The sequence below is a fragment of the Boleophthalmus pectinirostris genome, unplaced genomic scaffold, assembly GCF_026225935.1.
Source record: "Boleophthalmus pectinirostris isolate CB_2022bp ecotype Guang Dong unplaced genomic scaffold, ASM2622593v1 HiC_scaffold_13, whole genome shotgun sequence".
In the NCBI taxonomy this organism is placed as follows: Eukaryota; Metazoa; Chordata; class Actinopteri; order Gobiiformes; family Gobiidae; genus Boleophthalmus; species Boleophthalmus pectinirostris.
The window spans coordinates 18,726,891-18,754,351 of record NW_026571036.1 but is presented as its reverse complement, the minus strand read 5'-3'; the positions used below and the strand labels follow the sequence as shown (position 1 = coordinate 18,754,351).

At 38.3% G+C, this 27,461-nt stretch overlaps 5 protein-coding genes across 6 annotated transcripts; 1 reads left to right on the top strand and 4 right to left on the bottom strand.

Annotated features, from left to right (window-relative positions):
- Window positions 1–451: 451 nt before the first annotated feature.
- LOC110155641 (prospero homeobox protein 1-like) lies at window positions 452–3,286 on the bottom strand. Its single transcript, XM_020919781.1, has 4 exons — window positions 3,266–3,286; window positions 2,414–2,515; window positions 2,016–2,210; window positions 452–610 (listed from the first exon to the last, which is right to left on the bottom strand). Exons 1-4 carry the CDS (start codon window positions 3,284–3,286, stop codon window positions 452–454), a joined length of 477 nt encoding a protein of 158 aa, XP_020775440.1.
- A 1,696-nt stretch (window positions 3,287–4,982) lies between these two features.
- LOC110153951 (dihydrolipoyllysine-residue succinyltransferase component of 2-oxoglutarate dehydrogenase complex, mitochondrial-like) lies at window positions 4,983–8,238 on the top strand. 2 transcript variants are annotated; one of them, XM_055149467.1, is made up of 15 exons: window positions 4,983–5,104; window positions 5,694–5,724; window positions 5,796–5,814; window positions 5,892–5,956; window positions 6,025–6,099; window positions 6,176–6,231; window positions 6,311–6,419; window positions 6,502–6,633; window positions 6,724–6,797; window positions 6,881–6,978; window positions 7,048–7,178; window positions 7,256–7,329; window positions 7,388–7,471; window positions 7,544–7,667; window positions 7,784–7,915. In XM_055149467.1, exons 1-15 carry the CDS (start codon window positions 5,042–5,044, stop codon window positions 7,786–7,788), a joined length of 1,140 nt encoding a protein of 379 aa, XP_055005442.1. In that variant the 5' UTR covers window positions 4,983–5,041; the 3' UTR covers window positions 7,789–7,915. The 2 variants fall into 2 exon arrangements, with proteins under 2 accessions (XP_055005442.1, XP_020773543.1); XM_020917884.2 differs by having other exon boundaries at window positions 4,987–5,104; window positions 7,544–7,711; window positions 7,784–8,238.
- Window positions 8,239–9,938: 1,700 nt separating this feature from the next.
- On the bottom strand, window positions 9,939–13,879 carry LOC110155656 (leucine-rich repeat-containing protein 74A-like). The gene is made up of 12 exons (XM_055149468.1): window positions 13,384–13,879; window positions 12,190–12,359; window positions 11,974–12,081; window positions 11,808–11,901; window positions 11,680–11,729; window positions 11,360–11,441; window positions 11,179–11,264; window positions 10,932–11,117; window positions 10,598–10,693; window positions 10,396–10,524; window positions 10,222–10,326; window positions 9,939–10,139 (listed from the first exon to the last, which is right to left on the bottom strand). Exons 1-12 carry the CDS (start codon window positions 13,475–13,477, stop codon window positions 10,050–10,052), a joined length of 1,290 nt encoding a protein of 429 aa, XP_055005443.1. The 5' UTR covers window positions 13,478–13,879; the 3' UTR covers window positions 9,939–10,049.
- A 150-nt stretch (window positions 13,880–14,029) lies between these two features.
- LOC110153516 (jun dimerization protein 2-like) lies at window positions 14,030–20,657 on the bottom strand. Its single transcript, XM_020917425.2, has 4 exons — window positions 20,470–20,657; window positions 15,395–15,609; window positions 14,883–14,987; window positions 14,030–14,729 (listed from the first exon to the last, which is right to left on the bottom strand). The coding sequence occupies exons 2-4, from the start codon at window positions 15,584–15,586 to the stop codon at window positions 14,538–14,540; spliced, it is 489 nt and encodes a 162-aa protein (XP_020773084.1). The 5' UTR covers window positions 15,587–15,609; window positions 20,470–20,657; the 3' UTR covers window positions 14,030–14,537.
- Window positions 20,658–23,500: 2,843 nt separating this feature from the next.
- Window positions 23,501–27,417, bottom strand: LOC110156391 (protein c-Fos-like). The gene is made up of 6 exons (XM_020920596.2): window positions 27,190–27,417; window positions 25,616–25,652; window positions 25,394–25,532; window positions 24,892–25,041; window positions 24,638–24,745; window positions 23,501–24,539 (listed from the first exon to the last, which is right to left on the bottom strand). Exons 3-6 carry the CDS (start codon window positions 25,514–25,516, stop codon window positions 23,913–23,915), a joined length of 1,008 nt encoding a protein of 335 aa, XP_020776255.1. The 5' UTR covers window positions 25,517–25,532; window positions 25,616–25,652; window positions 27,190–27,417; the 3' UTR covers window positions 23,501–23,912.
- Window positions 27,418–27,461: the final 44 nt, after the last annotated feature.

Sequence of the window (27,461 nt, the reverse complement as noted above, 5' to 3'; positions counted from 1 at the left end):
TTTTTTTCCACTTACCTGACAGAATGCATAAGCTCCCTGTGCCTCATAGGAGGCTGGCCATCTCATTCACCTAAGAGTCGACATGAAGAATATTTCAGTTTTAACTGTTGGCTTTGTGTCATTTGTAGGCCTCCACTCTAAGAGTCATAATGACTGGCACATAGACCTGGTCCTCATGCAAATCACAATGTTAGAAGTAAAACGTGGTCATTATTTTTTTCTAATCAATTTGTGTTTGTTCCCTATTGATTATTGTTTTTTGTAATATTAATACTTGAAAATTTGAGCTGATAAAATTATGGAGCCTATAAACACTGACTTCCTTTGTGAGCCTATTTTGTTACTCTTGTTTTTACACCTCTAGTCTACTACGCTGAGACGTTATTTGTTATTTGTGCATTATTATTTTACACATCTCGCTCCTACTGGCACGGTGGTCTTTTTAGGCAAACTAATTCAAAATGAAGTGCGCTGGAACATCACTGTCCAGTTTACTGATGACCCTGTAGATGGCTTTTTTCCAGGATGGGTCTTGATCCTTCCCCAGACAAATGGCAACGTAAAACTCTCTCAGCGTAATCTCAGCAACTTCAAGGAACCTGTCAGGCACCTGTCGACACAGGCGGGTGACATGGCGTTAGTCATAGGCTCTGGAGAAACAGGTGAGTATGAAGGAAATGTGAACAACAGATTTATTTTTTAACTAAATGTGCAGGTGGATTTACTCTGATGTACTTATCTCACAAGTGTCAACAAGAAGACTTCACTGTTTTGTCTTTAGTTTTATAATTGAAAAGTTTAATTTAACAAGTCTGTTTTTCTTATGCTGTCAGGAGCATTGTTTCTTGTAAATAAACATCCTAAGGCATATAACTTTAGTGCTTTGACATTAATAAAGAGAATATGGACACTCTACTTGCAGACCAGTCCTCTTGTTCTCAGGTGAAAATGTGTATATTTTTACTTACATATTTATATTCATTTTTTATTTGTACCGTTTTGAGTATAAGATGGAATACTTTTTACTATTTTAAAACAGTTTCAAAATCATGCTGTATTCTGGGGAGTGTAGTTGGGACTTTTTTCTTTCTTTTTTTTTGTGAATTAATAATTTCTAACTCACACATGAAATTGTCTTCTACATTTGTGGTTCACCTGAAAGACTTTATATGGCAAAATGTATTTACCCTCTTAATTTACTTTTTAAGAACAATATTCATAACATATTTAAAGCTAGCAAACATTTAGCTTTCACAGATGACAGAAATGGCACTGATTTTCTACCCTTTTGAGTAAAATGGGTAGAACAACTTTTGGAGGTTATCATAGTAATGTTTGTGCTGTTTAATAACTGAGAATGTGGGAGATAATATATGTAGAATAATCATAACCTACTTTACGGATTTTTTGCTTCTATCTGGTTATTTGTAGGTGAACTACTGAATGCATACTTTTACACTGTCTCTTGATGAGAATATAACATTTACTTGAAATTAATTAAAAGCATTTAAGTGAATTTAGGACTTATACATTTAATTGAAAATCCCAATGTATTTTTTTTTTTTGAGTGGATAATAAATTGCAGCCAAAGCCATAAATCAGCAATTCTTTGTGTATATATCTCTTGTTTATGGAGTGTATTGAATCAAAATACTGATACAATTTTATTTTTTTAATCAGTATCAGTGCTGCTTGACCTTTTTATAATTTTACTCAGATTCACTGTAAATCACATACAAACATGTATTTTAATATACCTGTCTCTATATTAAAATCATTGAATATATATACAGACATGTGTATGTATGTGTATATATATATATAAATATATAAAAATATAGCATTAGTTTTGGGCAAATAATTCCTTCTTGATTTGAAGGGTTTTGTGCTGACCTTACTCTGTTCAGAATATATATATTTTTTATTTAAATGAGTTAATTGCTGTGGTGACAGAGGATCCTAACCCATGAGCAGCTTGTTCATTCTTGATTAGTTGTTATCTTCTGTGCATTTACCTGGAAGTCGGTGGTCTTGTTGTAGTGCAGGTTCAGGACTCTGAAAAGCTCTGATTCTCTGCCCACAGTTAGCACCTCGCCATCAGTCACCCTCTGAAGGACGGCATGCCTCGCAAACTTCTCCATCTGGATGTAGAAGAACTCCCTGAAGTTACTAAACCACTTGATCAGCTGGGAAGTGACGCAGCGAGTAAACTGGTCAGTGAAACAAATAAATAACAAAGGTAAGTTAAAACAAATTTAGTCTGATTTTTAAATGCAAATAAATCTAATTTTCACCAAACTGTTGTGTTGTTCTTATTGTGAGTTGATTAGTAATTATTATTTAAATTTATTTATTATATGATCTAATTTTTATTATCAATCACTGACCGAATGCCTTTCTTTTGGCGTCTCACCTGTACATCACTGAAACACATCTTCAGCACATGGGAGCTTGGGTAGCGGGTGTAAAAGAACATGAGCTTTGCTTTCTTCAGATGGTTTGTTGTCAGTCCCTCCTAAATGTAGTGATTGTTAAGGGAAATAAACAAACCACAATAAAGCGTTAAATATACAGTGGTGGAAAGTAACAAAGCACAAAACTACAATTGCTGTACTTAAGTACAACATTTAGGCATTTGTACCTACATTTACAAGCAGGTATTTGTACTTTCTATTCCACTACATTTTTGAGCTGATGGAAATTTTTTGTTTATTTTTTCTTAGTTTGAGACATGCTGAAATGTCTGAGGAGTTTGTTTAGCATGTTCATAGTTGAGCAAACAAAAATATACAAATAAACAATAAACTGCAACATGAAATTCCGGAAATAGATTCAGTTCTTTCTGTTGAAAAAGAATTGTGCTGATTTTTACTTTTTCCTCAAAGTATATTTTAAACAGGTGTTTCAGTGCTTTTACTTAAAATTTTTTGCTCATATCTGCACTTTTACTTTAACACATTACATTTCCACCACTGCAAATGTAGACTTTAAACCAATGAAAAGCATTACTGGATAAGAGAATTGTAAACTTTACAGATGTTTCATATTGTATGTTAGGGGATGGGGTGTTTTGGGTAGCAAGTGTTAGAAAAGTTTTTTTTTTAAAAAAAAGCTGTAATTACATTCAGAAAAGACAAAAAGAGTATATCAAAGTTTCACTGAAATGGCAGCTTTTAAGGAGACATCAACTCTACAGTATAGGCATCTATTACTATTAGTATTTACATTCTGACTTATTCACCATATTTACAATATTAAAGGATACATTGCTGATGCTGGCGTACATGTTCTTCAAGCTGCTAGACTCCCCAAGATGCCTCACACGAGAAACAGGTAAACTTTTCAAAATTGCGTGATTCATTGTGTACAAACTTTTTTCTTCTCTGGAGTTGGTTTTTGACTTTTCTTTCAGAGCATACCAAGACCTGTCAATCATTTTGCTTTGCCCCTTTTCAAAATCTCTTTTCTGTAGACTTTTGGATGACTTTTTACGAAGTTTCATCTCAGAATCACCAGTACTGTCTTGTGAGATAGGGACAGATTTATCCTTTCGTACTACAAGAGAAATTGCTTCAGTTTGAAATGCAGGGACTGGCACAGGTCTCATCTCACTGGATGAAGGAGAGGAGTAGTAGTATGGCTGATATAAAGGAGGTTTCTTGCTCTCTTGTTTGGTCTGTGCCTTGAAAATGGTGTCCACACCTGTACTCAGAGCTTTGGAAAGTTCACATTTTAACACATCTGCCATATATTTGATACTCTCAGTACTGCGTTGAGAGTGGTTAAGTTGTTGTACCCCATGAGGCATATCCAGAGATGTATTCTGTGAGAAGTTTTTACCCATAATTTTGCTTTCTTCACAGTTAACTTGAACCTGTTTGCAATGCTGATATGGGTTCTGAAGTTGGTGTATTCTGAACATCTCCATTTGATAGGGATATAAAGTTGTACTCTTGCTTCTGCTTTCTGGTAAGACCTCTTGTGAATTTGCTTCTGAGCCATTCATGCTTTTAATGATGTTTTCCACCCTGGCTCGTTTGGCTTCACGACCTAAGTTTTGTAAGGGGAAGTGCAGTAGGTTTAAACTTGCTTCGCCCTGACTGAAGTACAGGTCTGGTGCATCTACACCAGAACCCAGATGAAATGAAGACACTTGATCTGCAGTACATCCATCCAGAAAGAAGTCTGAACAATACAAGCCTTTGCTCCAAGTGTTGGGAATCATTGCTACAACATGGAAAGAGCAAGGTGAGTTTTACATAAATCAATCCACAATTATTTTTTTTTTTTTGGAAGTTGAATAAATGTAATGGCATTTAAATAAGATGAATAAAGGACTTTTTCTGCCAAAGCTGCAAAGACCAAATATTGTGTGTACACATATATCAGCCTATATAATTACCACTGCCTAAAATAATATTGTAATAAATGCTCCTACCTGTTTGAGGTTGGCCCAGCTGCAGCTCTGTAACAAGCAGAAATAGTGGGTTTAAATATCTGTTCTGTTAATGAAGCATCCCTTTCCTATCAAAGAGCAGGGGGCGTGGACAGCTCCCATCCCACCCTGGACCAGAATACACGTACACGTAATGCGTGTCATAATTGTCATAATTATGCATTTTCTCTTCTTGTGTTAATAAGATATTGTAAGTGCACATCAACAATAAGGATCAATAGCTAGGCCTTTCGGGCCAGACAGAAGCTTTTGCATGAGAACGTTTCTTTTGACCTGTACATCTACATATTGGAACTAGAATAATTTTATGTACTCTTTTTGAGAACTATATCTCTTTTGGTTTTGTTATCTGTAGTCTCTACAATATAATACAGTGTATTACGTTTGTTTCAATAACTAACGTATTCAACCTTACAGTATCGTGTGACACCAAACTGATTTATAATATGACTTTATTTTAAACTAGATCCATGCACGGGACCCCCCTACACAAGACTGGTTCCTCCCTCTCCCTCTCTGTCCCCTCTCGGCTTCCGTAATCGCCGCTCCCATTGCCGCTGCTAAAAGCCGCACAGCCCGTGAACGATGCTCTCACGCTCCCGGTGTGTGTTCAGGACTCTCGGCCGCTCTTTGTCAGCAGTGAACCAGGTGGGCTTTAGTGTCATGTGTGGAAGGACGGGGACGGCTATTTTACTTGTGATCCTATAACCTAATTAGTATTAGTTGATAATAGCTAGTGTCGCTCGGCCTCAGTCATATGCCAAGGGCAGATTACTGCTTCTCAACTAGTTTATCCTCATTGTGGCAAGAGACATTTCTCTTCATAATAACACCAACATGAAGATCAGTAGCTGAAGTAACTAACTTTTATTTCTGTCGTAAAAGTAAATAGATTCATGCACGTCACATGTGTGGTCTTGTTTTGGTTAATGACAGTTCAGCTGACCTGAACCAAAATAGCTTGTGTCATTTTAGACATGAATGTCCAGTGACCTGCTGTGTCAACTTAAGTTCAAATGGTCTTGCAGGATTTACAAATCTTTTCAGGAGAATTCTTTCACATTTCAAGGTGACTTTTTGCTGGGAATGATTTGGTGCATTTTTTGCCATCAGTTTTACATTGCGGTCATGTCTAAGAAGAAAAATTCCAACCCTGATATGATTCACACAGCAGCATGTTCTCTGCTGTACTGCTGTGTCCTGATTCTTCATCGGTTTTCTCTTTGTTTACTCTCAGGCTAATAATGTGTTGGTTCGGAGTGCATCAGGTGAGTTTCAACACATTTAGTTTTTGTGCTGTGTTTTTATAACCCATTGTTTTGTTTTATATTCATGCTAGTATACAGGAGCACACAACTGTAAGTGCTTTCATTATTTATAAAAAAAAAAAAAAAAATTTATGGTGTGTAATTTACATCCATTTCCTTTTTTATAGATGTGAATATCCATCTGCTGCACGTGTCCCTCAACTCCGATCTTTCAGGACCTCAGCAGTTCACAGTACGTGTATTTGATCCACTCACAGATGTGTGCTTAATCATCACTGACTTTTATATCTTTTTGAGAAGAGGATGAAGTTGTTGTGGTCAAAACTCCTGCTTTTGCTGAGTCTGTTTCAGAAGGAGACGTTAGATGGGAGAAAGGTACGTAACTTACTTAATCTTGTCTGTAATGACCCAAAAGTGAACAAAATATAACTTTTATTTCTATGGTTTTAAGCTGTTGGGGATTCTGTGACCGAAGATGAAGTTGTGTGTGAGATTGAAACTGACAAGGTACAAGAAATTTAAAATATTATATAAAAATCTACTGTATGACTAATATACATTATACATTTTTCTGTTGTGGAACCAGACATCAGTGCAGGTCCCATCTCCTGCTGCGGGAGTAATAGAGGAACTGCTGGTTCCTGATGGAGGGAAGGTAGAAGGAGGAACACCACTCTTCAAGCTCAGAAAAGGAGGTTAGCTTCTGCTCATAACTGTTTTAGACACAAAGATGGCTGTACAATGTACAAAATAACAATATGACGTGTTTCCTTTCAGCTGCTGCAGCCAAAGCTGTTCCTTCTCCTGTAGCAGAGGCTCCTGCCCCATCTTCACCTCACCCGACTCCAGCCCCTGCACCACCTCCCCCTGTCCCACCTGTGTCCCCGCCACCAGCTCAAGCCAAACCAGGTTTGTTATCAATACATCTTGTCTTTTTCAAAGTACAATCAATACAATATTATTGTTTAATTATGTTTTTCCATTTGGCCCATTGTTCAGTGGCAGCAATGAAGCCCACAGCTACTTCCCCAGCAGCAGCTCCTCAAACAGCAGGAGGCAGAGGAGAGAGCAGGGTAGCACTAAAATGCCCATGTAAATACACATTTATCATGACACATAAATGCTCTCATGGATAATGTTGTCTTTTGCTGTACAGGTGAAAATGAACCGCATGCGGCTCAGGATTGCAGAGAGACTGAAGGAGGCTCAGAACACGTGTGCAATGTTAACCACCTTCAATGAAGTGGACATGAGGTGAGCAGATGTAAATATGATCTGAGATTTTCAGTCATTTCAGACACTTAGATATTCTTGAACTTTCAGCAACATACAAGAGATGAGAAACCTCCATAAGGATGCCTTCCTAAAGAAACACAACATTAAACTGGGTTTTATGTCTGCTTTTGTGAAAGCTGCGGCTCATGCTCTGACAGACCAGCCTGCTGTTAATGCTGGTGAAGTTATATAAAATTGTCAAAATAACATTTACATTAATAATATGTAAACAGTGTATTATTTTAAATTCTTTTAGTTATTGATGATACCACCAAAGAGATTGTGTACAGGGAATATGTAGACATCAGCGTTGCTGTCGCAACACCAAAGGTATGACTTTTGTTTAGTTTTACTTTAATATCAGACTTTAATCTGAAGATCATTTTAGGGGCTTGTGGTCCCAGTGATTCGGAATGTTGAGGCCATGAACTTTGCCGACATTGAGAAAGCCATCAGCGCTCTGGGCGAGAAGGTAGAATCTTTATTCTTAGTTTACCCACTCTTCTGACAGTCTTGGTCATTTTCACTTTTGTGTGTTATGAAGGCTCGTAAGAATGAGTTGGCTGTTGAAGACATGGATGGAGGGACATTTACTATCAGTAATGGGGGTGTGTTTGGGTCTATGTTTGGGACACCCATCATTAACCCTCCTCAGTCTGCCATATTGGGTATGCATGGCATCTTTGACCGACCAGTTGCCGTTAAGGGCAAAGTAAGGGGGTACCTTTAATTAGTTCTAAAATGTACAATATTACTATTACAAAATTGTTAACTGCATTTGCAGGTTGAGATTCGGCCAATGATGTATGTGGCTCTGACTTACGACCACCGCCTGGTGGATGGAAGGGAGGCTGTCACTTTCCTGAGGAAGATCAAATCTGTTGTAGAAGACCCACGTGTGCTGCTCCTCGATATGTAACTGGGCATTTGAACTCATCTGCCCATAAAACCACCAAGACTTGAAAACTTCACAAAGTCGCCTAAAAGTAGTTTCATTCGGACTGACTATTCAGACGTTATGGTTCTTAGTGCGTCTTAGACATACATGTCAACTATGTATATCCATTTTTTTTTTTTTTTTTTACTACTTTTATTTATATTTTGTTTTGGTTTTAAAATCTCACTTGTGGTTAAAAGTGTACTCTTAACTGATCTTTTTTATAATGATGCACAACATCATGTAGTTATTCTGCTGGGGCCCATATTTAGTGCGCACAATAAAGCTGTTCTGTTGCTTGAGCAGATTTTCCATTTTCACAAACAATACGCTATTTAAAGAACTAATTTTAAACAAAAAACACTTATTGATTATTTATTTGTGTGCCATATCTTTAGTTCTGTAACATTTGTGCAGGAATTAAAGGGTTTGGATTGTACAGCAAAAGGCAATAACAAAAAAAACCAAAAACATTTTATCTTTTGCCAACTTTTTCTTGAATAATTGTCCAGTTAAAGTCTGCCCAAGCTTGATGTTCAAAGCTTCATTACCCAGCAGCCCTTAGTGCTATGGCTCTTGAGATGCCCTCCATAATGGGATGATCTGGGCCCAAGTCTTGAGGGTTGCTTTGGCTCTTCTCTCCCTCTTCATAAGCACACGCTCGAGTGTGTGCAGCTGTGCACGATGCCCCTTCAGCATGTCTGTTTACTTTCATAATCACAAGAGGACAATTGCTTCTAATGTACGTCTTTGTTTCTTTGCCAGCACCTACACAAATGTCTAAACCACTGTTTGCAAAAAACACAGTGTTCATTATGAGAGAACCAAAGCCACATATTTACATGAGAACACTGGAGCTTTAATGGGCCTGGATGCAACTCACAATGATTGGATGGTTGCTTTAATTTAATTATTTACTTGTATTACATCTCAAGATTCCATTATCGCTTTCAAATCATGCTAATTGCCACAGTGTACCAGCGGGACCATCGATATCTCAAGGGCTTGTTGGCAGGTTTTTGGCCTTGCTTTTACATCTTGGCTTTATAACTGAATTTGCAATTTGACTGCTCAACAAGATGTGTGTTTAGTCTGTTGGGTAAAAGATGGCCCATTAGTGATCGGTAACTATTTTTATTTTGCCACATCTAAAGGATTATTTACCCAAATTATTCCCCTTTTGTCTTTTTAATTTTAATAAGCTTATATTTTATACAAAAGTATTATGTATAATAAAGTAAAAGTATAATTTCTTTTTATTCTCAGTTCTAAACCAACACGACAGTTCAAAAACAGCCTTATGTCTTTTTAAAAACAGAATCTTGTTCTTGAAGGATGTCAAATTCAATATTGCAATGTTATCAAAGTTATAGGATATATAAATGTTGGCAGGTCCAAGTATCATCAACACACATTGAGATTCACAGTCTAGATCATAATGACCATTCTAAGTGAATATATTTTAAAGTCATCTGTCTGACATACATCCTTTTCAAATTAGAAAATTTTTTTCCCTGCTGTAACAGCAACACCACTACAATGCCGTTTTTGTCCTTCTGTCCCATCACAAGATGCCAGCTCCACAGAAAAGCATTGCTATTGATTCATAATAAATGAACAATGAGCGAACTCGCCCTCTTGATCATACACCGGCAGCCTGTATAAGTAATGCTGCATATGCACATATTTATATGTGTGCTTTTTCTTTTTGCAGGCTACTGTTTTTCATTCACTACAAACTAATGAGGCAACAACAGCCTGCATCTGGGCCTATTCTGTTCCTCATTGGGCCTTTGATATCAATGCCAGTTCTGCTTTTCTTGCTTCTATCCTGTTGTCATACCTGAAGATTATTTGGTGGGACTGAATGAGACTGGAGCTCATGACTCAGAAGCACAGCAGCTGGCAGCTGGTTGGTGTCAGGGGTTCAAGTATGGACCCTGAACAAGAGCATAATAACTGAAGAATGAATAATTCCACAGATATGATATAGTGTGTGAAATACAGCATTTTATTTGTTACAATGGCATATCAGCAAACTGGCTGCAAAATAAAAAGAGAGATAATATAAACTATTTACAATATAGTGAGAACAATGTGACAGGATTATCAATTACCTGTAACTGATAGTGGCTGTGCATTGGCTGTCAAACTTTCTAACTAACCATTCAATTTGATTTCGATCCAGGGGTATTTCAGAAGACTGCACAAGAACCAAAGCATCTTCATTATGATACATTACAGTGTAATCTATAAATGTTTCCTCAACAGATGCTCCGTCAAACTTTTATAACGTTCCTAAAGTCTGCGGTGGAAATCTTCATTGTCCGGTCCTTATCCACGGCCCGGAAAGCCTCCATAAGATTCTGTCTTTGTTCTTTGAGATATTTCTTTCAGTTGCATGATGTTAGGTGTTAGAGTGACTAGTGTGCAATAATTTCCTTACAGGAAACACTGACCTTAAATAATGGGAGGGCAGAAACCCTTTTAGTGATATGTGGCAGAACCTTGTATTGGATAACTAATGCTGGCAACTTCTTCTGAACATCTTCTAGTAACTCCAAGAAGGCCTCACACACCAAGACTGTCTATAAGCATTTGCAAAGGGATTAACAGTTATAACATTACAACTACTAAACATGTTAACATATATGTACTTACAGATATATTGATGTCCTCCAGTGCAGTTCTAGTGTTGATTTTGACTGTTCTGAGAAGAGTCAAAGCTCCAACAAAAGTGATGGTGTTGTAGTGAAGCTAAACAAAAACAGTTCATACTATAAGGGACCAATGAGATATAAAAGACAGACACACTGATATGGCAACAAAATTTCAAGCTAGTGGAGGAAATTTAAAATGTTGATGGTGAATTTTGTAAAAAATAAATAAATATAAAATCTAATAAAAACTGTTGGAATGAAAAATAAAAGCAATACATCTGTCTATCCTTACTGAAAAAGCAGTATACCTATTTTGTGTAAATGTAATGGATTACCTTCAGTCTGCCATTAACAGCCAAGCCAGGGCAAAGCGTACTAACTGCATTGTCATATATAAGGTTACTACTGAGGTCCAACAGAACCAAAGTGCTATTCATCTTCAGTGCGTCGCTTAAAGAGTCTGCCACAAAACTCGAAAAGCCATTTGAAACAAGCAAGAAGTGTTTCAGTGTTGTGTTGACCTGCAAAAGGTGACAAGGTAAAAACAAAAAATATAAGTTGAACATAATGTTTTTATGTTACCTTGAGCCCAGCACACAATGCCTCAGCTCCTTTCATCATGAGGTTATTCCAACTCAGATTCAAGGTCTCTATGGCAACATTTCCAGCTTTAACAAGTGACAGAGTACATTTTATTTTTACCGGCTATACTGAAATCTAAAAACAAATAGATATTTTACTTTATTTTATGGATATGCTGTACCTAGCATTTGACCTAGATGTTCTCCTCCAGTGTTAGAGAACTTGTTGTGACTGAGATCCAGCTCTTTGATCATGTAGTCTCCATGGTACAAGAAAAAATTATATTTACAAAAACTGAAAATTCTCTTCTCCTTAGTCTAGAAAAAACTTGAACAACCTATCAATGACAAATTATACGTTTGTTGTATTGCCATAAACCCATAAAAAGGATGAGTGAAAGATTTAATATGGGCTATTAGCTAAATGCATTTATTCTTCAAAAACTGTATATAAAATCAATAGTCTCTCCTGAATCTGCTACAAACACTGACTTGTTATTACCTTTAAGGCATCTGCAAAGTATTTAGCAGAAGCATCATCAAAGCCGTTTCCTGTTAAAACACAGTGGGATATAACAACACGGATGGTGTTGATATTCAAAGGAGTTTTAATAATAATCAGTAAGTCACCAGAAAATCTGAGGCATTTGACATAAAGATTGTCTGACAACATTTTTGAAATGATGTGTGCACCCTCGACACGCAAGTCATTGTTTGAGAGATTCTGAAAAAAAACATTATTTCATAAAATCATTATTATGATAAATAAAATAAAAATAAATCAATGTATAGTTACAAGACTGTTGATAGTGGTGTTTAATTGAAGCATCTCCACCACATAGTGAGTTCCTTCTGCTTTTAGGCTGTTGTCCTCCAGCTCAAGATTTGTAATGGTACTGTCATACTATAAAAAATAAAAAAAAAACACACACACAAAATATAGAACAATTAAAATGACAGTCTTATAAGGGTGTCATAAGAATCCAATTTATTTCCTGTCTGAAATTCTTACTTGTAAAACCGTGGCTAGAGCCTTTGCCCCCAGAGGCCCTATACCGTAATAATTCAGATTCAGAGAGGACTCGCCCAGATGACGGAGGAAATACCCCACAGGGACAGTTCCAATCCTGCTACAGGCTTGGAGGTACATGTCTGTCAGAGATGATTTTTCGCTGGGAACATCTGAAAACAACAAAACATGACTAATGACCCACTGGCTGAGAAAAAGTGAAGATTTCATATTATATATATATAAATTTATTATTATTATTATCCATTTTGTTTAATGCTGTGTAACCCAGATGGAAAAGTTTTCGAACAATTAATCATTTATGTAGTTCATCTTAGACATTTATAGTTTTTACTTATTTCATTCTTATTTTATTTAATTAGGCCCGAGCCCTGAGGCTGGCGAAGGGCCTTTTACTATCGCAAAGCAAAGCTCCTAGTGGCCGAGAAGTGAACTGACGCGACGTGACTCGCCCGTAGTGACCAGGCAAGGCAAGGCAAGTTTGTAGAGAACAATTCGTACACAAAATAATTCAAAGTGCTTTACAGAATAAGAAATACATTAAAATCACAATAAAAACAAATCAAAACATGGATAATCATCATAAAATTACCAGGGACCCTCGCCATGACGTAATGCTCCAGTGCCTTCCGAAAACGTTACCAGGGACCCTCGCCAGATAAATTAATTTACTTTATTAGCTAAAAATTTAACTAAAATATTCTTCCTTTCTTCCTTCAGCCCACCCATTTTTCACCCTGAAAAAAAAAAAAAAAAAAAAAAAAAAAAAAGATAATAGTAATAAAAATAATAAAAATAAAAATAAAAATAAATGGTGCAACAGTGCCCCTCGGCAATTCTGGTACATATATTCATGACATGGTCTCGATCAAAAAAATAATTGATGCCCATTCCCCAGTTCATTGTGTTGCCATGCCAATAACGTTAACCAAACCAAATTTGGTAACCAGATCATAGAACTATAGTAAAATCCATGAACCAGACACATCATGGCAATAGGAACAAAAAATATACTGTGAAAACGCCTCCTTTCCATCTTGGATTAATAAAAGGGGAAAAAAAGTTAATTTAGGTAACCTAGGTTAGGGGTATTATTATTATTATTATTATTATTATTATTAAGTAGTAGTAGTATATTTGAGTATATACTGTCAGTTATGAAAATATGTCACTTACCGTCCTCCAGATCTGTGTCAAACTCGCAGCTCCCCTCTTCCTCGGTCTGTGGCAGCACTTCTGGAGAGGACTGTTCATTCACCTGCTGCTCCATCTTCTTATCGTCAGCAAACCAAATGTGAGCAATCTACTGAGTAAAAGTAAAAAATCTCTCGTTTATCAAATTAAAGCACACTACCCTCCTCCCCCAACTTTAACGTTGACATTACTACAGTTAGCGGACAAACGTTTTGCGTCGCGTTTAGCTAACGTATTCATTAGCTCATGCCAACTGACAACTGAATGAATATATAATAATGTATTAACGTAAAGTCTACTAGACAGTTTATCTGGAATCTTAAATATAAAAAAGTAAAAGGACCACCACATTAGTACATTTTGTTTGCAGTCGAATCAACTGCTGTAGGGCGCGGCTTACGTCATGTTTGAATTTCAACATGTTTTTCTTCCACACGCGGTGTTTTTACTGTCTCTTCTACGTTGTTTGTCTACACACAAGCAATGATATACAAGCTACTGTGTCTGCAATCACCACGAAATCCACTAGATGGGGCAAGTGACTACAAAAATCAAACATTGAATTCAATACCAAAGCTGTAGCTAAGATTTTTCAGTGGGCATTCCTGAAGCAAAGAATCACATCAAGTGTTATTGTACATATTTATGAATACAAAGCAGTATAAAATATGTTCAATAATGAACACTTAAAACAAGTTGTAAACAATGAATCAATATGTGCTTTTTGTAGGACGCCAGCGTCTCCATTTATAAGCGTTACCAGCACACAGTCCAGGCATACCATGAATAAAAAATAATCCACCCTGGTGCAGTTCATATGGAGAAAACAAAAGTTTATAGAAAATAGTGCCAAAATACACAGGGCTTTTGAAACCGAGCACCTTGTTGCTATTAGTGTATCCACGCTGTTGTTTCCTGTGATTATCTTATGCTTTCATTGGTCCCTTTACGAAGAGGTGGTTCATGATTCATCTAGGCACAGAAGGTGTCTCCATCCACTTTGTGCAGAATTTCAACAGGCAGAGCCAGCTCCTGTTGCTGTCCTGCAGGTTTTAGGGCAGAGTCTCCAAAGTGTCCAGCTCAGAGCTCAAGTGCTTCATAGAAATGTATTTCCAGTTCTCTACTGTCTGATGTCTTCAGTTCTTGTCTAGGGCCAGCTGCTCCAGCAGAGGGTTGGCCTCACTCTCTGGTGTTTTCACACTGTCTGTCCTCACTATGCAGGTGGGCCGGTGCAGGTTTAGCATCATCATGAGTTGCTGTCTCTCCTGACGAAGTTCTTCAATTTGAGCTTTTAGCTCAGAATTCACCATTTCTAGACGCTCCGATTCCTGGACAGAAGGGTAAAGCTTCACGTTACACAAGAAACACACCTCTGAAACTGACTTTTATGTAACTGTTATTTTCACAAAATGAGTAAGCTCAGACAAAGTCTCATATCCTGCATTGTACTCTTTACCATACAAAGTGGTTTCATGTCTCACCCGCTGAAGGAAGTCTGTTCGTTCCTTCTTTTTGTTTCGACAGCGTGCAGCGGCCACCTTGTTTTTCTCTCTTCGTCGCTTCCTTCTTTCTTCATCTTCATCCATCTGAAATTATATTTGTGCTTCATTATTATATTAGTGGTAAATAATTCTCAGAAAAGCATCTACACAGTAATTTAATTTGAATAATTTAGCACTTTAACCTTCTAAACACTAAATTAATAGTGGCTTTATTCCACATTTATTTGATGCATTTCTTTCCTTCTGCAAAGTACATCAGTATAAAAATGATATTTTAACTGGAAAGTTGACTAAAGATGTTTAAGTGTTTTTTAAGAGCAGCAGACATCATATGAAGCTATGATTTCCATTAGTTCAGAAGTGCAGGCTCAGTATTTGATGAGCTAATTCATTTGGTCCCTCAGTGACAGATGCATTTTCATTTCTTCATGGGCCGCTCTCACCACAGATTGTCTCACATTGTCATTTCTATGAGTCAAAGGTCTTCTCACCTCAGTCTTTATGAGCAGTGGCCTCTTCCCCAGCCGGCCCAGGAAGTGTAGGGGGGCCAGCATGGAGCCCAGCTGTCGAAAGTCTGCCAGTTTGAGTTGGTCGGTGAGTGTGGTAGCTGAGATGCCCGCCAACCCCAGACTGGGAAGGGAGCCCGCTGCCAGAGCAGGGTCAGGAATCTGTCCCGGCATCATGTCCCACCCGGACACCACCACCCCTAAGGAAAAACATGGAAGGAAAAACAGAGAAGAAGTTGAGTCGAAGACATTCTTGTGAATGTACGTTGCAGTGAGATGTACGACTGGGGTGGATTCTGAGTCATCAACTGTTAAGAGAAAACTTCGACAGCTGCACACTCAAACCTGAAGCTACTTGTGCAAAAAGAAACATGTTTTCTACAATAAAACTGAGATGGTTTACCAAGCCCAGGAATTCCCTTTCAAATATGCATTTGGTCTTAGTAAAGGGAAACCAAAAGCAGTCAAATCTAAAGACAACAGGCACGCTCTCATTTCACCCCAGACTCTTTCAACAATTCAAGGTATTTTAAGGCTTTGACCACAGCTCTTTTAACGCAATCAGAGAGGAATGAGAACGCAGAGGAAAAGCAGAACCAGAGCAGTCCACAAGGAAGTAACACAATTAAGACTTCTCCCTAATGACTAGAAGACCAAGAACTGGAAAATCTCATATGGACAAATAAAAAACAAATGTTAAAGAGGGAAAAGTGAAATGTGAGGCAAATCCCTCAAAGGAGGTGTCTAGGACTGTCCCACTGTGCACATGTCAGACGCACTAGATAATAGTGAACAGACTGAGTGGTTTATGCAACATGACCATCATTAAAGTGACAAACTGATGAAATAAGCTGCTGATACTGAACTTGTTAGTGTGCAAAATTAGTTATAGAGACCACAGAAAATGTACTCTTAAAAGACAGATTACTGTAAATGAGTAATTGCAAATTATTCTCCATTACCGCCACATTGTTTTTCTCCGGCTGGAGGTTGGGCAGGTTGGAGCAGACATACAAAGCCCCTCTCATATGTAAGCCACAAAGACGTGCATTGTGAGGGTCAGAAAAACAGCTGACTTTGCTGGTGGGTAACTAGCTGACAACCTGACTGTATTCAAAGTATCTCTTTCTCTGCATCTGTTTTCTGCTAAAATGAAAGCAAGCCTGGCTATTACAGCAAGCATAAAAGCAGAGTTATGTAAGCCTATTCTAATTCACTCCACCCAGCTCACAGGCGGGTATCCAACTGTTAAATACTGAGCACCAATCAGAAGTGGTACCACAGCAGAACATAATAGATCCACTAAAACAACAGTTGTCATATGGAGGTAGAGTCAAGTTGTTTTATGAGTTCATTTCCCAGTCTCCTGTGCTTCTTCACTTCTCTGTATGCTTGCATGTACCCAGCCCTTGGCAACAACAGTTTAGTTGTTTTTGCTGGAGAGGAAAAGAACAAGCTCTGCTAAAAATCTCTCAGAAGCCCCTCACTCTGATGCTCCTCTAAAAAGTGTGAACATAGAAGGTGCAGAAAACTTTCTCAAAGCAAGTTGTAAGTGTCCAGACATGCACCAACACAGAGGCACAACTTGAAATGTTAGCTGACAAGAAATCTGAGTAGAGTCGAGTCTCAATGTACATTTAAGAAATTACCTACATATTGCAGAGAATATTAGTAGTAAATATTCAGAAAAGTAGTGCAAAGTCAAAGTCAATAGGTTAAGTCAGCCATATAGAAAGGAAAGCCCCCATTCCTCACCGCATGTTGGAACTTGCCAATTCAGATGCAGGAAGACCTCGAGACACACAGACACAGACAATATATAAAAGAACAAACCTCCAGTGTGTCCGCCTGACATCAAATCTCATGTAGGAAATCTACCGCCAAGCTTGAGATAGCCAGGGGTTGCTTTCTGGTCTAACTACCTACAAAATATATATTTTTTTAATATTTAAAACTAACTACTATGTTAAAAACAAAAAAAGTTTGTAAGTGTTACATATACAATAAAAACATACATCTGGCTAAGGTCAATATGCAGTTTAAACAAAGACCCTTACAGTGGCACTGCTGCCTCTCAGAAATAGCAAGAAGACACGCAAGAGGGCGGGGAGCGGAAATGTCATTTATTAGTAATGAAATATAGTGCAGAACGCAGGTGCTGGCTGCAGCCCAAAACCAACCAACCCCTCTCTCTGTCTGAGCTTTGGAGAGCTGAGAGAAGAGAAGGTCTTCTGTATATCAGAGCGCTGCTGGCCTTACATAAATATATACAATCCTCTGATTCCTCTGCTGACACACTCTATCAGTCTTCAGATACACTAAATCGCTCCATTTCCTGAGCCCAATTAGCACGACGGAGGAATTCAGCCCCTCACCGACAGAGCCACTCGCCCCATTATCATTCCTGTAGGACCCCAAAGGAGAGGGACAAAGCAGGCTTTTACAAACTAGGACTATGGCTTAACCAAAGTAACATGAAATTATCATTAAATCCACATTTTTAAACTTACCATAAATGTTCTCATTTAGTGTAGGTACATTTCGATTACATATTCACAGTGTGAATAGTTAATGTTGGCGACTTGGAGTCTAGCGTTCTAGGTGGACATTGCTCATGCTTAACTCATTTCCTATGACTTTCACCAGAGCATAAACAGACAAATTTATTTCGTGTTAATTAAGATTTAATTTTTCCTTTCTTGTGAGATTCCTACTACTGTCTGTAGTTTATTTGTATTAAGTTTGTGAAAAGTTACTTCAAAACTCCATGCATTGACCACACACAGTCTTCTTACTTTACACAAAGTGGTAAAAATGAACAATGAAAGCCAAGGCACACTCTGGCCAAGGTCTCAGTGATCATCATTATCGTCTCCACTTAGTCAGACTGTGTTGAGTTAAAACTTTCACAATCCCCAAAGGAAACAAGGGAATTTGGCATGTCTTTCAGCGGGACAGGCCAGTCCAAATACACAGACATTCTTCAAAATCTTAATCTACATAATGATTTAACTCAAACAAAAAACATATTAAAAGAACTCTCGTATATTCCCCATGGTGAAAATGTCACTGCAGGCAAATGTTCGTCAGTCCTCACTTGTTCATCTAGACCGGTTAGTTTACATGATCTTAGAACACATACATGCAAGATAAGTTTGTAACTTTCATTTTACTTAATGAGACGCTTAAGATATGCTAAATGAACACTAAGGTATAGCTGATTCTGTGAGAAAATTAAGTTTGTTAATCTGCTTCAGACATGAGACACCTGCAGAAACACACACAGCATAGGTGCTGTCGTAGCTCGTAGCCGTCTTTGTGATTGTTGGCATAAATCCTATTCACTTCTATATTCTACATCTGGGTGGTCTTGTCTGCATTATTAAAATTATTTAAACATTCAAATTAGACAAAACACTTGGTCAGATGTTAATTACTTTGAAAAGAAAAGAAAAAAATCTAAATTAAATATCGCTCAATAAAGACAGGTCATCAGAAGCAATAACTAAGAGTTTTCCTAATTGTCCACTTGCATTTTTGTTCACATATTCACATCACAAGGTATTTTCCAAAGCTGCTTGCTGTTATAAGTGGCACAGTAGTTTGCGCAGTTGCATTCCTAATAACATGTGGGCAATCTGGAAATCATAACCTTGATAAAAGGCCACATTATGGGCTGTGTTTAGAAAAAATGCTTTTAATGTCCTCTGCTCAGTTACAGCCCATGACATTTGGGCTTCAGTTTTCATGGTGTACCTCTAGTCTGTCTCAACAATGTTTTTACAGGCCATGTGGAAAGGCTTATGAAGACTACAATGTGAATCTGATAATGTGATACCCCCAGAATTAGTATTAGAATCACAGAGCTGGTTGTTGCATAGTTGGCTCGCCTGCAATGCGTCTGCTGTCTATTCAGTGTACTGGGGTGTAGCTTGGCAATTCTCGCTCTCCAGAGACGCACTGGAAGGCATTTCTATTTAAAATAAACCCTGTGCGCCCACGTCCAGCCTCTCAGCCCCACTGGCCCTTCACCACTTGTCGGCTCGCCAGCTCTTTCCTATTAATCCACTGCAGTGTTCCATTTATGCACAAACCATGGTATGGATATGCCCGGGCAAGCGCTGGGGCATTTAAAGCCCTTGCTACATATGCCAGCTCACTTATCCACATGTAAACAGTTTGAAACAAAGGAAAGACGTCCATCACACACAACTGTGTCCTGTCTGGACACAGTATGCATTGCACCAGCTGGAAAGCATGCTGTGGCATCAATGGAAAACACTGAACTTATGAACCCATGTTTGCAACACAGGAGAAGCATGGTCTGAGCTTTGCTGTACCTGGGCCAGGTGTGTTTATGTCCTGCATTTGCTTAGAATGACACACTAACTGCACTATGCAGCTCAGTCACTCTATGTTAAGTGCCAATGGCCACTACTCACTCAACATTTAACTGTCCGGGGTCCTCCATTTGTGCACCTGTAATGTGGTAAAAGAGTCTCCCTCGACCTTACAATAGTCATTTACCATTCCTGAAATATAAATATATGTCTTGTATCCAACGCCGTTGTTCATAGTGATGTTCTGTTTTATATAATATATGGTTGGCGTAAGTACACGAATTATGACATCCGCTGTGAACATCGCTAACACTTCTACAAGTCTCGTGCGTTACATAATACCGCCACAAGCATCTAGCCGACACATCTGCTGTTTGGTCCCTCTCACAATAAGGCTTTTTGAGGTGAAAAACAAACAGACTCTTACCAGTGTTTTAGCTCTAACGGTCTAACTAGAAATGAGCTGTAAACCCACAGCTGCAAAAGCAGATGTAACACCAGCCAAATGACTGAGCAGCATCTTCCACCGAGACGAAGACGGAGCAAGACGAAAAAGTTCATCAAACTTATTTTTGAATAAACGTATTTTGAATAACTTATCTACACGATGTACAATAAGTTATTCGCACAAAACACATGATAAAACAAACTGAGAACGTATTTGATTCAACTCTTGTTTGAATCAAATAAAATATATTTGTATTTGTGTTCAGCTGGTACCTGTAGTGCGTCCAAACCCCGCAGGAGCTCGTGTTGGCCCGGTGTGGGACTCTGGAGTTGGGTGTAGTGTGCTTGTTTGGGGCTAGCAGCACAGCTCGTTGCATCAGCCCGTTTAAGTAGTGCTGCTCAGGTCTATGAGCGCTCGGGAATGCGGAACTTGTGTCCCAGACGTCAGCATGGATCAAAATAATGTAAGGGGAGGGTTATAGACGCGGATTTATTTGCTCCACCCCTAGCAACCAAACATACACACGGCTTAGAGGAAAGTTTTCAGGACAGACTAAAGGCTGATACTGTGATAAACAAACGCCTTCAGTAGTCAAGTAGTCAATAAATAGCCACCGTTTATTAGCCTGCTATTTATGTACTCCTAACCCTTAGTGTTTTTGTTTTTGAGAGACAGCTGAAGAGTGAAACAATTGCTATACTGTCGAAGAGAATGTAGTTAATTGCTATAACTACATTTAAGGCCTACTGACCCTTGACCAAGATGACATTAACTATTTTGTTATCATCTCATCTTTTTAATCCAGTAATCAAGTGTTTTTAAGACTTTGCAACACACAAGCTTTATCTTATCTTTATGTGTTATATCTTCAGACTTTTATAGTACTGCCATTTATAGTTTAGAACAGTAAATATAATATATAAAGCAATAGCAATACAAAATAAATACATTTTAATATAAAATGGAACTTATTAAAGGGGTATGAGAAATGTTACACCAACGGTTTGATTAAACTGTTGTTATAAAAATCTACCCTGCTTCTTTTTCCATCCAGAGTGCACAGCTGAGATAGACTTCGGCCAAACTTCCAGACTGTTCCTCGTTTTAGACTCTAATTTAGTTCCACAGTAAATTATGCCCTGTGTCTAAAGGGGGCTCAAAGGGAAGTGTGTCATTGTCTGTCTTGGCTTCAATGACACATTTCATATTTTGTATTTATACGGAACTACCACCCAAAAAAACATTCCCTGTTTTCAAAGAATGTTGAAAATATGTAATGTTTTTGTTTTACATCTACACACAGGTGTGTCTCAGTGCAAACAATATATATAGTTAAGGGTTTCAGTCAACCAGGCTCAAGGTGCTGTGTAACTAATCTGGTTGAGGGTAAGGTACCTGCTTGTCTCCATAGCGATGTTATTGTTTACCAGGTATTTTCTAAATTATGGCATTAAGCTTATCACTCTTCTGTTTGTGGACTTTTTTTTTTAATTGCTGATCCCCATTAGTCTCTAGATCTAGGAAGTGGGAAGTTTCTTCTTGGGGTGCACTGTCAAAGTAAAGCATTACAATGCATTCACAGATATCTGACCTAACTGGTCTTGTGGTTTTACAACATGGACATAGATCAGCTTAATGCCATACTGTGGACCACTCCAGGCAAAGCAGTAACATCTCCATGGAGAGCAGGTGGTGGACCCTCTACCTGAAAGGTTACATAGTGCATCTTTTACAGCGTGATTACAGTGTTTGTCTTAAACATAATAAGAGATTTTTAAAAAATGAACATATCATTACCCTAGTAGCAGAATACAGTATTTAAAGTTTTGCTGCTCAAGAGAATTATGTTGTTGTGTTTTGTTTTTTAAGAAAATATCAAAATGGCCAATAACCAGTGTTTTTGTTCTGTAAATATGAATGGTGTTATCCATATTTTATCTGTTGGAAATACCCTGACACTCAGACAGTTTCCTGACTCATTCAACCATCAGACCCCAGACAGAAATGTAGACAGACTTTACGTTTATTCACCTTCCTTCCCTTTTGTAGTTTAATAATAATCACCAGGCACATCAAGTGTGCACCGGTGACCAACGTTATCATAGGAAATTATAAACTGCAGGACTATATTTCATTCAGACTACAAATTGTGTGACAAATGTCCACTCTCCTTGAGCAAGTTTGCAGGGGACAAACAACTCTATTTGTATTTTATGCTTGCATGGATGTTTCATTTAGTCTAAATGTTTTTCCCCCTTTACAGTACCAGTCATCTCAAGGAAGTAACAACTATTTTCAGTTAAGACAAAATTTCGTTTTTTAGATGGTTTACCATTTCACAGTTGGTAAAATTAAGAAATCAAATGACAGCACAATATGAGCTGACACAGTTACTCGTGCACTAACTAGCTAGCGCCCTCTGTTGGAGAGACGGAGGTGAACAACGCGTGATGCAGTTCTCAACCCTATATAGACCGTATACAGTCTATGTTCCCAACCCTTTTCAACGCGGTTTTACCAGCGGACAGGCTGGCGACCCCGTCCTTCTCTTAACGCTACCTGATAAGATGCTTAATTGGAAATAATATCCCAATAATAATATGAAATTGAATAATAATTGTTTGTTTTTAAGGATGTTATAAAATTGTAAATAATTTTAAGATGTATCAGCAATGAGCATACCTTACGTTATAATTCATGTTAGCTATTAAACTGGGCATTTCATTTAGCAGTTTGGCGAGAAGCTTGGTTATATTTACGCTTAATCGCATCCACTGCCCATCTCCTCTTCTGTTTCCCGACATCTTCCAATCCCGAAATATGACACCAGTTGCCATAGAAACAAAATAACTGCAGTTACCCATGTCCCAAATATGGGCAAGGGAAGTTATACGCAATCACCCGCGTGCTGACGTCATGCACTGTACGTACGTCCTGCGCTGCCGTGAAGTCGGATTCCCTTGACCGTGACAATAGAGAAGCAGAGAAACGAGCGATGAATAAATAATTAGCCCACTGTATCTGCGGCTCCCACTCATTTGACAAACGAACACGCGCTCCATGCAGCGTTTTATGTAATCGTCACTTAGCACATGTGCAAGGCTACAGAAGAGGGCAGAGGACGCCATATCCTCATTTTAATATTCTAAAGCTATTTTAGGCATTTCATAATGGTCGCTATAACGTCTCTCATATTTAGCTTCATAGGCAACACAAGAGAAAATGTATATAAAATCATATTTATTCTTGTTGTATTCTTACTTGTTTCAAATGTTGAATCAAAGAAATGTATGTTTTGCGCTTATTTGCAACATGTAAGTAACAATAAAAAAAATAAACCATGTCATAAAATACTGTAGTGTACACATTGATAATACATGACACATACAGAAAAGACAAACAAGTGACACAGAGAACCATAGAAAATGCACATTTTTACACATTACATTAACAATTATCTTGCATTATTTGGCTTTACTTCACTTTTATATAGTCATAATACCACTTCATATTAGAAAGGACGTTTTTGCATGCATTGTTACCAGTACAAACTCAGCATTATACCAGTAGAATGGAAGTAATCAACCATGTTACAGTAACAACTATATCATTTTCTTTAAGTTAACTTTTAGCACAAAATCAAAATGTCCCCAATCCTCTACACAAGCTTGTTGGCTGGTTAAAATCTATGTACATATTGCATCAGTTCTTAAGCTCACAGAGCAAGTAGCGTTGGAGAGTGTAGATCTTTTGTGAAATCAGATGCACCTCCTTTGAGACTCTCACAGCTCTCAGCCAAAGAAACAATCTCTGAGTAATTAAAGGAAAACACAGAGCGGTAATTGCTACAAGTGGGACTGGAAGACATGACTGGCGTGCTGAGAGAGTCAAAGTCATTGGCCACAGACTTATACAGGGTTTCCCAATCTGACTGACAGAATGGAGTGCCCATATCTATGTCAGGCACGGATGCTGTGGTTTCTGACAGTACCTCCATCTCTAAAGTAGGCACAAGGTCATCCAAATCATCTCCCTCCAAATCAAGAGCATCTTCCTCTGCACTGGAGCACAGGAGGATGTTGGAGTTTCCCAAAATGGCAGTTGTTGGACTACAAGGAACACTGTCCATGTTAGTTTTTGAATTTTTTACATTGTCTAGCATGGATTGTGGCAGTGGAGAGCATGGACAGTCTTCAGACTCTTCCTCACTGCTGTCATTCATAGACAGTTTGCATGAAGATTCATGAGATGCTAAAACCTGCTCAAGTCGCTCCTTCTCCTTTAGCAGGTCAGCTATCTCTCTCTGGAGTGATGTCTTCTCGTCCTCCAGTAGGTCTGTTTCCTGTGATCAATGATATCAACATGAGCAACGGGCATCCATATTTATGCCTTATGTGTGTTATATGAATGTTATACAGATGATATTAAATGGACACTTACTGCTTGGAGTGTGTCTATTAGTTCCTTCCTTCTGTTGCGACATTTTGCTGCAGCAATTTTGTTTCTCTCTCTCCTGATCCTCCTCCGTTCCTCCTCCTCTTTAGAGAGCTACAATAACAATGTTTATACATATATAAGCCATACATTAACCAATATTTCAGTTGTGTTTTGCACATACAAAAATGATTTGTGCCATTTGTAGGCACATGACTCTAGATTATAAGTAAATACATGTATCTGTTTCTGTCATTTACCTGCTCCTTCTGTCTCTTCTTGGAGAACTTCGCCTTGAATGCACCTGCCGAGGAAGACGACTGGGTGGCGCCGTAGGACTTGGCTTTGCCGCGGGTGGAGAATGTTCGGGCTGTGGGCACTACAGAGTCTGTCCCACTGTTGCTAGTGTCCTGAAATACACAAAGACACACATACATTTATACCAAGCCTCGGGAGTGAATTGCAATTTTAAGTGTTCTTGGTCTACAATAACCAGCCATATTGTGACAGTTGTGTCAGTGGCTCGTTCATCTGCGACATCGAATGGACATAATCAGTTAAATCGAACACTACGACACGGGTGAAATGTATTAGGGTCAAATTTATCTCGGTATGATCAATAACGAATTCATTGACGCATGAGGTTAAAGCCGTTACAGAGCATTTTGTCCTTAAATATCTCTTCAGTGCAATACATTTCGATTGGCATCTATACAAAAAAATAAATAAAATGTTATTACAAAAATTAAAATTAGATTGTACCTCGGATATGTTCTCTGATAAACGCGCTTCAGGCTGCTGGTTGCATCCAGGGGTGTCCCCGTCCGAAGATGATGCGCCGCAGCTGGATGACGAGTCGAACTCAGGGCAGGAGTCTTTATGCATGGTCGTTTCCTAAAATCTAAATTGCGGCATATATTGTCACTCTATATCCTTGGCTTATGTGCAGCATAAATGCCTAATGCTGATTTAATTGTCATTTACCTGGTTCTCACACCGTGCAGATAGTGAAGAGACTCGCCTTTTATAGTGATCCGAAATTTTATGAATGAAATCGGTGTGGGGAGACCAAACCATTACGGAAAGAGGGAGGTGAGATGGACTGAGAATAGTCTGGTTTTCTTAAGTTCTTAATAAATGCATGTGTTTTTTAGGAGTTAAGGATGGAGGAATTATGTTTATTCTATTTTTAAAATAACAATCACAGCACATTTGGACTTAAATTCAGGTCTTCGTTTATTTAGGCTATTTATAGCGCTACCCGTCTTCAAGATACCCTCACTACGTCACGTCATATATGCAGCATCTGCATCACAGGCATAGGATACAGTGTGTTCTTATTGTGCCCACCGCGTGTAAAAACGCATTTCTTTTTCCCAAATGAAATACGGTACTGTTCCTTATAGGCTTCTTGTACTACTGGGACCATTGGAAGTACTCAAAATACATGACGGTTGGCAATTAACTTTCATTCATTCATTTCATTCATTTATTAACATGATTTATTCTCATCATAAGTTTGCCCATTAAAATTTGACAGGTGGCGGAAGATGGCCTAATAGCTCCAGCAGCATAATTGCAGATGTAGTATCGGGTAAATCAGACGATCGTCAAGTGGTCTCGTCGAACCATTTATGGAGTTTCCGGCGATGATGTGCGCCTTCACAAAGGGGAGCGCAGATGGAAGTGATGGATGCAAGTGAATGTGACTACTCGGTCACAAAAGAAAGCAAAACACGCGTTACAAATTACAAGAAGGAGAACATTGTATGAGGAAAGGTGATTTCTACTTTACAAGCAAGTATGCAAGCAAGTATGCAACATTTGGGATTTGTTCTATTTCAAGCTTACTGGTCCATCCATGTGTTAAGATATTTCAAAACAATAGCATATGAATATGTATACGTACTTGTAATAAAAATGCAAATGGTCCTAATGTAGACCAGTCAAAATAACACAAGTGTGATATGTGATATTGAAACTACTAGGCCTCACGTATAACTGCAAAAAAGTTTCCCAAAAGTGCAAAGCAAATGTATACAAGATAAATATTTAGTCTCTTAGCAAAAAGGTTGAATTCTGTTTTTAGTGTGAAAGTTATTAGGGTTAGCACATGCGCTCTAATGAGCCTATCCTCTACGTAGCCCATTATTATTATTATAGTGACCCATTATTGCCTACATAAAATAATGGGCTAAAATGTAGTTTGTAGACCCCCTGAGCCTAAATACAAGCTACAGCCAACAGTCTCTATAGTTTACATTTCTATATTTAGTAGAATGGTTTCATAGGTCAGTCATGTGAGAGATGCATGAATGGAGCCCTGCTCCCGGCTGCTTCCCGGCAGTGCCAGCCCCCTGAACTTTACTGGCATGTCATTTAATTAGGGGGTCTTTTATCCAAGATCATATACGATAAACCAACTTCAGTGAATGTTAAAAGGTTCAGGATGATCGTCGTTTAGTCCATTTTATGTGGTCTTTTGAAGTTATAGACCATATAGGATCTTGTCTGTTTGAAACCGGACCCTGAAACATTGAAAAAATCAATAAACTTACTTTTGTTTTGACAACATAATGAACTGCACAAAACGTAACAGTTACGCTCATAGTTCCATTCAAAACAAACACTTGTGTTACTCCTGTCTCAGTTTACTAGATCCATGGGCTGGCTCATGGCTCATGGGCTGGTTGCCTGAAGTTGCGTTTCTTTCGCAGTCAAGTCGACTGCAGTCATAGATCCTTACAGAAACAGAAGAGCAACTCTTTAACCACAGCCAGCCTAGATCTTCTCAGACAACCTACGTTTTCTTTTTCTTAAAGTGATGTGT

Excerpts from the sequence above, each read along its gene's own strand:
- LOC110155641 (XM_020919781.1), bottom strand. The coding sequence starts at position 3,286 with ATGTACGCCAGCATCAGCAAT. Across the intron at positions 2,516-3,265 it reads TGTACGCCAGCATCAGCAAT|GAGGGACTGACAACAAACCA; the intron begins GTATCCTTTAAT and ends CACTACATTTAG. Across the intron at positions 2,211-2,413 it reads TGTGTTTCAGTGATGTACAG|TTTACTCGCTGCGTCACTTC; the intron begins GTGAGACGCCAA and ends TTCACTGACCAG.
- LOC110153951 (XM_020917884.2), top strand. The coding sequence starts at position 5,042 with ATGCTCTCACGCTCCCGGTGTGTGTTCAGGACTCTCGGCCGCTCTTTG. Across the intron at positions 6,798-6,880 it reads GAGGCAGAGGAGAGAGCAGG|GTGAAAATGAACCGCATGCG; the intron begins GTAGCACTAAAA and ends TTTGCTGTACAG. Across the intron at positions 7,472-7,543 it reads TCAGCGCTCTGGGCGAGAAG|GCTCGTAAGAATGAGTTGGC; the intron begins GTAGAATCTTTA and ends TGTGTTATGAAG.
- LOC110155656 (XM_055149468.1), bottom strand. The coding sequence starts at position 13,477 with ATGGAGCAGCAGGTGAATGAACAGTCCTCTCCAGAAGTGCTGCCACAG. Across the intron at positions 11,265-11,359 it reads ACATCTAGGTCAAATGCTAG|CTGGAAATGTTGCCATAGAG; the intron begins GTACAGCATATC and ends CACTTGTTAAAG. Across the intron at positions 11,118-11,178 it reads CATTGTGTGCTGGGCTCAAG|GTCAACACAACACTGAAACA; the intron begins GTAACATAAAAA and ends CACCTTTTGCAG.
- LOC110153516 (XM_020917425.2), bottom strand. The coding sequence starts at position 15,586 with ATGATGCCGGGACAGATTCCTGACCCTGCTCTGGCAGCGGGCTCCCTT. Across the intron at positions 14,988-15,394 it reads CACTGCTCATAAAGACTGAG|ATGGATGAAGATGAAGAAAG; the intron begins GTGAGAAGACCT and ends ATATAATTTCAG. Across the intron at positions 14,730-14,882 it reads GAACAGACTTCCTTCAGCGG|GAATCGGAGCGTCTAGAAAT; the intron begins GTGAGACATGAA and ends CCTTCTGTCCAG.
- LOC110156391 (XM_020920596.2), bottom strand. The coding sequence starts at position 25,516 with ATGCATAAAGACTCCTGCCCTGAGTTCGACTCGTCATCCAGCTGCGGC. Across the intron at positions 25,042-25,393 it reads TATCAGAGAACATATCCGAG|GACACTAGCAACAGTGGGAC; the intron begins GTACAATCTAAT and ends TGTGTATTTCAG. Across the intron at positions 24,746-24,891 it reads AGAAGAGACAGAAGGAGCAG|CTCTCTAAAGAGGAGGAGGA; the intron begins GTAAATGACAGA and ends TTGTTATTGTAG.